The following is an 11,636-nucleotide window of genomic DNA, read 5'->3' on the forward strand; positions in this document are numbered from 1 at the left end:
TTGGTTTTAAAGTCTCATTTATTTCATTTGTTAAAGAAATAAGATACATTAAATAGATTTTCTGCAACACCAGTTTGCATTACTAGCAAAGTTCCATTCATAACAGCTAAAACCATTGCAGCTTGTAAGGATTTCCTGTTGCTTTGAGCATCTGGTGTGTAAGAATCTCACATCTCAACCAATGCTGAATTAGCCCTCACAACATCCCTGTGAGGTAGGTCAGTGTCACCCTCTTTTTATGTAAGAGGAAACTGAGGAACACAAAGTTTCAGGTCAGTGTAGCAGGAAAACCAGAGCTGAAGGCTAGAATTCTGGTCTTCCATTCCTTGTTGGACTATGTTCCACATCCAGTGTCTTTCTCCCTCTCTGAGACAGGGAACAGCCCACAGTAGCTGCTGTTCTCCCTCTTCCCCAGCTTTCCTTTGCATTGTACATCTTTGATTTCTCCACCTAAGCTGGAGGAAAGGGCTAAAATCACTTTCTCTCTGATCTGTACACACAAAACAGGCCATTTGAAGCTCAGAATTAAAGTAGCTGACAACAGACTGTGGGTAATCACAGGTCACATCACAGTATTTAGTACCAGAGCCTGAATTTTTCACTAAGCTTCACGAGCAGTAATACCAACACATGGCTTTTCTAAAGCAACTTGCTTTCAAAGAGGTATAAGGACTCAGGAGGGTGTGCAGGGAGATCCCTGCCAGCCAGAGGGAAGGGATTTGTGCAGCAATGCACACTCAGTGCAGCCCAGATCTACCCACTGGGTCCCTAAAGTAAACAAAACACCCCTTATCTGTAGGACAGACAACAAAGGAGGTCATATTGCAGAGCATAGCACTGAACTGAGGTAGACTTTGAGCAGTTTAGGACCACAAAGCACACATCTGGATTGCTCAAGATGTACTCTTCACCCAGACTGACCAGGGCAGCACAGTCCTGTATGACCTGTGGGCTAAACAACACTGCAATGAACGGTCTGCTTTTAAGCACAGCATTTACATTGGTACTTTGAATTATAAAATAGGATCTTAGAGCAGTAAATTTAAAATATATATCTAGTTTTCATACCAGTGCCTACCCGAGGCGAGTAAAGAACTTTTCTCTAGTGCTACTTGTGCACTCTGTCAACAGACAGCAAGAATACAGTGCAAGCAATGTTTAAATCAGAGCTCAGCAAATGCTTAAAACAGATTGGTAAGGAAAATTTAAGTCCAATTTACCCAAAATTCTTCATTAACGTTTCCTCATGTATTGAATGAGACCATTATTGTGGCCATCAGTACTAGTAGATCACTACATATTTTCCCATTTTATATCAAGTTAGATTTTAATTGCATTTTAATTTTTTTTAGAGTTTCAGGTCTGGGACGACAGTCTAGTTTACTCAGCTATCCCTTATATTAAATAGTGCTTGTTAGAAAGATCCCATTTCTCAGAAGAATGAGCACTTCAAATAAAACAGGAAACCAGCAGATTGTCCCCCTCCAAGCAGAGTGTTCATGGAAATGCTTATCTTGTGTCTTCCATGAGTGGTCTGAGGACCAGAGTTTCTGTTTGTGGTATCTCAGATGTGGAAGCTCTTGGATATCCCAGGGCCATTGTGAGTTTTCCTCAGGCCTTGAAGGAAGCTCGAACAACTCTCCCCTTTAGAGGCTGAGGGGGACGAAAGTTATTTGCCATTTGGACCCTCTGGTCCTCCTCGCTGGTGAAAAGGAGCATCCGGAACTTCTCCAGCTGGAAAGTCAAATAATTGACTGCTTAAGGGGGCAATCAATGTTAATGGGTTTTAAAAGGGACCAAAGGAAAGTATTTGTTGTATTTTAATCAGTTAAAAGAGAATATTAACAGAAAATAAGAGAAGCCTGATTATTGAACAGGCTGAATATTCAGTGTTTTAGCTCAGTCTCATTTCAAATCAAAACAGTCACTGCCTGCTCATCCAGCACTGAATCCTACAAGAACAGAGACAATATCAACAGTTTACCTGCTTCTCAGAAATTCTGATGGGTTCTTTCAGCACTATCCATGTTACACTCTCATTAAGGGGTGGGGTTGTCAGAGAGCCAAGGTATGTCCAATAATCAAGACTCAAGGGCAGGAGACATTTAGGGTTGAAGTTTCCAAACTGAGCTTTTGTTCCCTAGAAAAAAAAAAAAAGATTGACTTGAAATTTATCTGTGTACTTTTAAGTGCAGGTTACATAACTTTTTTTGAAAGAGAAAAATAATGGCTGAAGTAATATTAAAAACAAGGTGAAAGGTCTGTAAAGGTTTGGCTGCTTTATAACAACTGTTAGACAGAAGCAGCATGGCAAATGTGATGCCTGCTGCTGGATTACTGGACTTTGAGGCCTTGCCCCATTGTGCCTACAGAAACTCAGCTCTTGTCACAATAGGACTAAAAATAACAGAAGAGCTGTGTTCTGTGTATAGTGTTCAGTGTGAGCTATAGATAAGATCGTGGCAGAATTCCTTGTCTCATCACCTGCTATTTTCTATTCTTCACATCTATTTTAGTAGAAAACTTAGATCCTGTAGTCATTGTCTGCTATGGTAAATATTGGCTTTAAAAAAAAAATCAAAGCTTCAAGTCTAAAATTAGAGGAAGATGGATCAACGAAAGACATGCAGAAATAGAAGGAATTGCTGCCTGGAGTAGTGATTACCACAGTCTAGAGAAAAGCTTTTCAGCCTGTAAGAATATCCAAAAAATATTCAGTTACTCACAAAACACTTTAGGAACAGATTAACTCAGGACCTCAGTAAGATTGTCCCTGACAGAGCTCTGCAGCAAAGACAAACAGCCAACTTCCACTTGGTCAACACCAGGCTCAGTGGCAATGGATTATTTTGCTGAGGGTAAAAGCTGAGCCTGAAGGGTTGTGGAGCTTTTGGTTTTAGATTTTCGGGGAAAGGCAGAACCTCTGATGACCAGTGGGGTCAGCACAGCCTTGTGAGGCACCTGAGATTAGGCAAAAGAAATGAACTTTGGAGGGGAAGAGGAGACAACTACAGTGAGGTTCTAGTGATGGGAGGATATGATTTTTGTCTCAAATAGGTACATGTGCTTGATTTCTAAAGGATATCCCAGAAATAAATTTAAAGAGCTGAAAACTTACTTTAAATTTTACCATGTACAAAGCATCAGTGAGTCTGTTCATACCAGCATGTTCTTTCCCAATCTAAAATAACAGAATAGACAGGTTAAATAAGAAGGACTTCAACTATGCTTTGAATAGACATTTTCTTGTCTGAATCTCCACATTCCAACTAAAGTTCAACAGCAATTTGCAGTGAGTTACTGCTTCCAATAAGTCATCTGTTTTCCTTAAGCACCTCTTAAATATGTGGTGTGGTCCTCAAACAGCTGACAGCATAATGCTTTTCATCATGTAAATATGCTATTTTTGCCATTCTTACCTCCAAGAAAACACCAACTACTGCCAGGCCATCTGGAGCTGCTGCTGCTTCTCCAAATGTTGCATATTTTCTGCCATTCCAATGAACTAAGTGGAGCTTTAAAGAAAAATAACAAATACAAATGATTAGTGATAGAAGCTGTGAACATGGTTTCTCTCATGTTAACGGCACCAACAGCCATTCACAACAGAACAGTTTTGTGCAAAAGGCATTGTTGGAAACATGAACAAGTTCAATCTTTTGGACTGGTCCCTAAGTGTGGACAGGCACTAGACAAATTTTCTAGATATCAGCCCATAGTAGGGTGGCACGGCCAGGTTTTGATAGTGGGGGAGCTTCAGGGGTGGCTTGGGTGAGAAATTGCCAGAAGCTCCCCCAGCTCATGACCCCATGGGAGGGACCCACACTGGAGCAGTTCTGGCTCAGTTTAATGAGACTGAAGTGTTTTGCTAATGAGGATGGGTTATGAGGAAAACCAAGCTCCTCCCTCCAAGCACTTGTAAATCCAAAGTTAAGAGGCTCCAATTGAGGAAGTGTGGAAAAAGGAAAGATAACAGCCCTTTATTAGAGGACATATATGTATTGGCAGAACAACAAAAGAACACAAAAACAGCTAAACAATAATCCTGTACCCAAAGTTCCCCCAAAAAACAGTTCAGTCCTTGGGCGCGATTCCAACCGCGGCCAGCAGGGGGCGCTGTTGGATCACTGCAGTGTCGGTGTTGGCCAGCAGGGGGCGCTGTTGTATCACCGCAGTGGTCAGTGTTGGCCAGCAGGGGGCGCTGTTGGATCACTGCAGTGGTTGGTGTTGGCCAGCAGGGGGCGCTGTTGTATCACCGCAGTGTTGGTGTTGGCCAGCAGGGGGCGCTGTTGGATCACCACAGTGTCGGTGTTGGCCAGCAGGGGGCGCTGTTGGATCACCGCAGTGGTCAGTGTTGGCCAGCAGGGGGCGCTGTTGGATCACTGCAGTGGTCGGTGCTGGCCAGCAGGGGGCGCTGTTGGATCACTGCAGTGGTCGGTGCTGGCCAGCAGGGGGCGCTGTTCAGCCCCGCTGTGAGGGAGGAGCCGAAATGGAGATTTCCCCCCACTGAAAGGGGAAGGGGGAAAGGGGAAAAGGGGGAAAGGGGAAAAGGGGCTCTTCCTATGGACTCACGCTGCCAACAGCTGGCTCTGGCTGGGATTCTCCCCCCCACCCCTTCATCGATGGGCACAAGCCGCTGCCAAACACAGAGGAGGGAAGGGGCGGCCTCCTCCCCCAAAGGTTCTCCGCAGGTCGGCCAAGCCTCTCCAATGAAATCCCAGCCGGTCCGGGCTGGGGGCAGAACGGGGTGCAGGAGAGGGGAGGAGAACCCGGGCCAGAAGCTGCCAGATACCTGGCCAAAAACAAAACGAACCACGGAACCCCTCTACACAACACGCCCTCCCTGAGTCAGGGCAAAAGTGAAGTGAGGATGCCGTTTTCCGAGGAGAGGGAAAAAAACTTACCTTCCCCCCCAGTCTTCTGAGGGCCATCAGCCTGGAATGGAAGGCTGCTGGCCACTTCTTTTGTGTGTGTCAATCATCCCAGCTGAAAAACCACCCTCCCATGGAAGGGGACCCATGACCCCATGGAAGGGACCCAGGCTGGAGCAGTTCCTGAAGGACTGCAGCCCATGGGAAGGACTCACGTTGGAGAATTTTGTGGAGGATGTCTCCCATGGGAGGGACCCCACACAGGAGCAGGGGAAGAGTGTGAGGAGTCCTCCCACTGAGGAGGAAGCAGCAGCAGAGACAAGATGGGATGAACTGAGCACAGCCCCCATCCCACATCCCCCTGCACTGCTCAGGGGAGGAGGTAGAGAAAGTTGGGAGTAAAGGAAAGCCCAGGAAGAAGGGCAAGGAGAAGGTTTTAAGATTTAGTTTTTATTTCCCATTATCCTACTCTGATTTCCCCCAGCTAAGCCTGTTTTGCTGTGTCAGTACCTGGTGACTGATCTCTCCTTGTCCTTATCCTGACCCACAAATGTTTCACTGCATTTTCTCTCCCCATCCAGCTGAGGAGGGCAGGGATGGAGCAGCTTTGACATCCAGCCTGGGTCAACTACCACACATCTTTAATTTGAAACAAATCAGGCATTAACCTGTGACCTGACTTCCCTGGCACAGGCCTTCATCCTACAAAGCACTGTGCTCCAGTACTCAGTGGTAGACTCCAGGATGCCACATTCCCATGGTTTTTGGTTGGATTGTGCTGGGAGAGCCTCATGCCTTGTCCTGGCTTTGCAGAACTTTCTCAAGAGCCCCCATATGAAGCCATTTCTAATCTATGGATAACACCAGCTCAGAGTCTGGGCTGCCCTAACCACAGGGAGTAAGCAATGAGAATCCTAATCCTGTCCCCACTGCACACACAGTCACTTGTCAACAGCATTTGCATGAAATAACCCCAGTACAAAGCCATGGTTACCTCACAGGGAAAAGGTTTGCCATCAATTGTGTGCTCTGAGCCCTGGCTGTGCGTTCTCCCCCAGTGAAAGTGGAACTGCTTCAGCCGAAATGGGTTCTGGAAGGGCCCACCACTGATTGCTAGGCAGGAAAAAACAAGAAAAAGAAAGAAAAAAGCTTTTTAGCTCCCTGCTAGTCAAAACCAACCACTGTTGGCACAATAGTGGAAAAAGGCCAGCAGCCTCTACCAGCATGAAAAAGATATATCATCCACACACTTAGGAGGGGTGGATTTATTAATGGAAAGCACCTAAATTCATGTAGAAATATAAGTCAAAAAAACATTGAATGGATACCTATCCAGAATTTTGTGGCCTTCTTGGAAGAGTATATTTGACATAGGAAGGTGTGGTAACCATTGTCATGTTTTTTATTGTGTTTAACAGGAAAGGCATAACCAGTGGAACAGGTTGAGAGCAGCCCTGGGACAAGGACCTGGGGGGCTGGTGGGGGAGAGGCTGGACATGAACCAGCCCAGAAACCCCCGTGCCCTGGGCTGATCCCCCAGTGTGGGCAGCAGGGCAGGGGGGGATTCTGCCCCTCTGCCCCTCGGGTGAGACCCCCCTGCAGAGCTGCTCCAGCCCTGGGAACAGCACAGCAGGACATGGAGCTGCTGGAGAGAGTCCAGAGGAGGCACCAAGAGGATCAGAGGGATGGAGCAGCTCTGCTGGGAGGGAAGGCTGGGAGAGTTGGGGGTGTTCAGCCTGGAGAAGAGAAGGCCCCAAGGAAACCTTATACCCTGAACATCAGGCAGACAGTTCAGCTAAGTATTTCCTTTTTACAGTGTCTTTACTTCCAGTGGAGGTTATCTATATTCCCTTTCCTTTAAATACCCGATCCCATAAAAGAGGTAATGTAATAGCTCGTACTTCACACGACACCACTCAATCTCAAATCACCTTATAAAGGTAAGGAAATGCTACAGAGAAACTTAAGTGTTATTTCTAAATGATGTATGAACAGGCCAATGTTTAAGGTGCCATCTATAGAAGATACTTGATCAACAGCATCAGTAATCCCTCCTGTAACTTTATATGGCACCAAATCTAATACATTTTGCCCAACAGACAGGAAAACCCAACCAAAAAGTCTTACATTAAGAAAATTAAAATTATGTTTAGTACCTGTAAAGCATCCTCAGTGTAGCATTTTATTTAAAAATTTAAAGCAGGGGCTTGCCCAGTGCTGCCACATGTGCATGGTTCCAGCTGGCCTTTGTGCAGGAAACTGGCCTTTCCAAAGCAAAGGTTTTAGTACTAATGAAGAATATAAATATCTCCCAGTATGTTTTTCTCAACTTAGCAAAGGAATGCATCACCTGTTCCAAATATTTTAAGAAATTAACTATGACGGGTTACTCTCGAAATTCTGTTGTGCCAATTATTCAGAGCTGAGTCACTGGATCTATTTCAATACAACTAAAACCTGTTTGAAACATATTTTCCACTCCTAGCAATCATCTTCCTTGGAAAAGTATTACTAAAACCAGTACTTTGTGTGGAAAGGGCAGAGGTTCTGCATGTTCTCTGAGTCTGTATCTCTAATGCAGAGTAATAGATGATGTTCAATCTCTAAAGCTGAATAAAGTTCGCTGTTACAGAGATAGAGTTCAGCTGAAAATTGCATGAAAGTATTCAGCAAGCTGAGATAATCCTTCCAAAGATATTTTAAAAATTCCCTTTGTAAGGTGACAGACTGAATGGATCTGTGCAGTACAAGTGGAAAATGCATATCCAATCTTTTCCAATTCAATTGAGATGCTTAAAAACCTGACTCTTCCATGGGGCAGTTTCTTAAATTCATTCCAGAAGAGAAATTTTAGAACAAAATGGCTTGAATTTCAACCCCTAGCCCTTATTTCAAAGGGTTACCAGCACGGACAAGCCACTTCACAGAAAGAGTAAATTGCTTTGAATATCCAGATATCCAATTTAGGCTGCATCAAACAACACACACAGAAGGACGATGAAGTTAGATGGTACATTTAAAAGCTGTTCAGAGTTGGTTTTTTACATTCACTCTTCCCATCTATCAGCTACTTTATCATCTCCATTTGAATGCTCTTCCCCTACCTCCAGATGTAAAAGCAAGGTCTCCAAGAAAGTAGAATTAACAGGGGAAATAATCAAACACTTAAAGCTTTTACATTCCCCGCCAAGAACTGAGACAAGGATAACGTCCAGCTGCAGACAGTCCAACATCCACAAGCTGCTACAAACTCAGAATTAGCTGAAGGTTTTATAAATTCTGCAGAAACTGAGCTGCTCTGAGGCAGGGAGGAAAGAAAACAGTGCAAGGTGACAGTGACTGTCCAGACCCAACTTGGTGCAGTGGCTGTGATTATGATGACTATGCTTGTATGACCCATTTCTGCTAATCCTCTTCTCTTCCCTGTGGATGGAAACTGGGCAGTGAGCCAGAGCTGGCATGTGAGTTAGTGTCTTTGGATGATCATGGAACAGGGCAGCGAGGAGCTTACACACCTACTCTGCACGCTGGAGGTGGTCTAGGAGAGAGGGTGGAGAGATACAAAGATTCCCTGTCCTGCAAACTCCACATCTCATCTAAAAGAAGAGCACTGCAAACAAATTTCTGGTTTTCCTGATGCAAAGAGGTTTTCCTAATGCAGAAACACTATTCTGCTCTGCAATATTGCACAGCTAGAGATGCTCAAGTGAAGACAACAAACATGAGGCTTGGGAAGACAGAATATGAAGGGCTCTGGTCGTCTGCCTTGCTCTGAACTGAAATTATACGTCACAGAAGTTACACTGCACAGGATGTACATAATTGTTTCCCCGAGTCACAAATGGTGTTCTAAGTCAGTTGGCTGTGTTATCTCACCTGCCTTGTCATCAGTATCTTCAAACTCCACCATAACTGAATGGCCAGTGTTGGAGATGCTGAGGGATGTGCACGACTCATAGGAGATGATCAGTGGCTTCAGATTTGGGTCATAAACTGCTCTTGCAGAAACAATATCAATGGGGGACTGGCGGCTCCCCTGGGCAATAGGGTAGGATTTGTGCCACTCTGAAGGTCCTTCAAAAGGAAATAAAGGAAAGCATCATTATTTCCTTCCTACTAAACACAAAATCATTATGGGTTTTCATGAGGCTTGACATAAAGCTTGCTCAGCAAGGGTGACTCGAATGTTTGGTATCTGAGAAATCCATTTCAATTCTAAGCTGGCATGTTTTTATTAGCACAAACAGGCTGCAACAAGATGGGGATTCAAACATCTCACACAAAGCACCCTGAGGAAATCATGGCACATCAACAGACTGCTGTACCTTCAGCTACTTGTGCCACTCATTTTCTGCAGACTTTGCAGTTACATTGCTGAGGTGTCTGAAGGGCTTCCAAGGTGGGTGCAGGTGTAAACACTCTTGCACACACACACACACACACACACACACACACACACACACACACACACACACACACACACACACACACACACACACACACACACACACACACACACACACACACACACACACACACTCCCCCAAGGACACAACCTTTAATTCTTCCTGGGGAAAAGAGTGTAAAAACTCCAGCAATTCAAATGAGATGCAGATGACTCAACCTCTTAAGCTACTGAGTGTGCAGTTATTTTTAAAATCCTTTTATGACTGCAGTAAATCTTTGAGGCAGCTCTATTCTCCACTCATGCCCATTATGGTATCTCCCTACCCTGAGTGAAGGGTACACCATGTTAATTAACATTTTTGGACGTCCTGACCTCAACAGAGTGGGGAGAAAGACCAATTTAATAACACAACTCTGCTGCCAGAGCTGGAACATTCTTATGCCCTTTGAGATAACAAAAGGTTATCCATATCAAAGGATTACTTTTTCTTATGCCTTTTTTTTTACTTTGGTATGGTAGTACCAGCAGCAAGTAAATTCTTCCACTGCTTCTGCTCATAAAGTATTAACAGTAACAATTTTGCTTCCAGATTCTCAAGAAGCACATTTTTAATTGTAGCATTCTCACATACTTTCACAAGGGGAAGCTTTTTTAATCAAGTACAGGTATTCAGCCTCCTTGAGTTTACATAACAAAACAGTGATCTATTATACTCTTATTTGGCTTTGACATTTTCTGCAAAGCTAAGCTTAGAAAATAACATCTTTTCTCAGCTTGCCTGTAAAGCAGGTTTAGGAATTAAATGCTGTTAGACAAGGTAAGGCAATATCATTTGGCTCTCAAGCTTCCTAAAAGCATATATGGCTTTATTACTACTCCTACCTGCTCAAACATAGCATCTACCAGCACTAACCAGCTTCACTTAGTATTCAACCTTGCTTTTGGACTCACAGAAACTAAAGGAGTTGCTGTTAGGAGACTGGCCCCTGAAGGTTATGCAGAAGACTCTCGTTGGACACTCAGCAGCTAAAATAATTGCTGCCAAAAGAGAGAGAGGCTCCTGAAAGTCATGCAAAAGACTGTTTTATTGGACAGCACCAGCCACTCATCCAACCCTCCTCTGTGAAGGAGCAGGCACTGCAAAACACTACTGTGGGAATCTTTCAGTAGCTTCACATTTCCCTCTGACACATCCTTGGGGGTGGGAAGCAAGGGAGGACTGCTAAATTAAAAACTGTCAAATCAGAAAGCATAAGTTGTTCTGTAAGAGATCTCTGATACTGATCTGTACAATTTAGTGATGTTCTAGACATATTTAACATATAACTTAGTTTATTCACTTCTATGGAAGCCTAGAGATCATGTTTCAACAGCTGCACAGAATCAGGAGATCCATTACTGCTCTGCTAAATCTTCATTACTTACAAGAATTGCTTGTGGAGAGACAGACACAGTTAATCTTTTTCATAACAGCTTTTTGGAAAGGGACCCATCTCTGCAGCCTGAAAAAAACCCCCACTCAGTCCTGCTTCCCTCAGTTCAGGAATGCTGATTGCAACAGTGAAAGGCAGCAGGTATAAGCCTGTGCATCTTTTGGTGCCACTTTCTGGGTGCTATTGATTATCAATAAAGTAATTAATTACCTGCTGTATATACTTGATGCTTGCAGACCTCAAAATGCAGGCAGCTCTGCAGGGCTCAGGCAACAGCTCTAGAAAGAAAAGGAGTGGGGGGAGACAGAGAGATGCAGCACGGAAATGCCATAACCTACCGTCATCCTGCCCATATCCCCAACTGTGCTGGCCAGTCATTTTGGGGAGCTGCACCCTGCCGTGCTCCAGCTCCTCGAGCAGGGCACTGCTGCTCACCTGCCTTTATAATGGCTCACCGTGGGATAGGGTCAGCCCCTTAAAGATACAGAGCAGCCAAAGCAATTCCTGCAGGACAGGGAGAGCCTTCTCCTCCTGTCCTGCTCCCTCTATTTGCTAAGGCAGCACAGAAGGAAAATATAAAACTGAAGTCTCAGGACTTGGAGAGGAAACTGTCCAGGTGACATGCTGTCCTAGGACACATGCAGATCACATTTAGGAAAAAGCAGCAGTGTTTTCCCACTCTACTCCAAAGCCATAACGTGCTCTGAGCACCAGGCACAGTAACACGTGCAGGTGGCAGTGGGACCTGCCCTGCTCACATCTCTGCTCTGCCTCTCTTTTCTGAAACACTCCCTCCAGCTGCAAAAAAGGAACGGTGTTTTCACCTGATTTGTAATTAAAACTTAAGAATCAGTGATTAGATGGGATGGAGAATATTCTCATCTCAGGAAAAATTCCTTGTGCTACTTTTAAACAAGGTAAAAA

General features: G+C 44.4%; 1 protein-coding gene across 1 annotated transcript; it reads right to left on the bottom strand.

Annotated features, from left to right (window-relative positions):
* CA7 (carbonic anhydrase 7) lies at positions 1-11,164 on the bottom strand. The gene is made up of 7 exons (XM_064671340.1): positions 11,051-11,164; positions 8,748-8,945; positions 5,866-5,984; positions 3,420-3,515; positions 3,119-3,181; positions 1,985-2,140; positions 1-1,734 (listed from the first exon to the last, which is right to left on the bottom strand). Exons 1-7 carry the CDS (start codon positions 11,088-11,090, stop codon positions 1,612-1,614), a joined length of 795 nt encoding a protein of 264 aa, XP_064527410.1. The 5' UTR covers positions 11,091-11,164; the 3' UTR covers positions 1-1,611.
* Between the last annotated feature and the right edge of the window lie 472 nt (positions 11,165-11,636).

This window comes from Pseudopipra pipra, chromosome 14, assembly GCF_036250125.1.
Source record: "Pseudopipra pipra isolate bDixPip1 chromosome 14, bDixPip1.hap1, whole genome shotgun sequence".
In the NCBI taxonomy this organism is placed as follows: domain Eukaryota; kingdom Metazoa; phylum Chordata; class Aves; order Passeriformes; family Pipridae; genus Pseudopipra; species Pseudopipra pipra.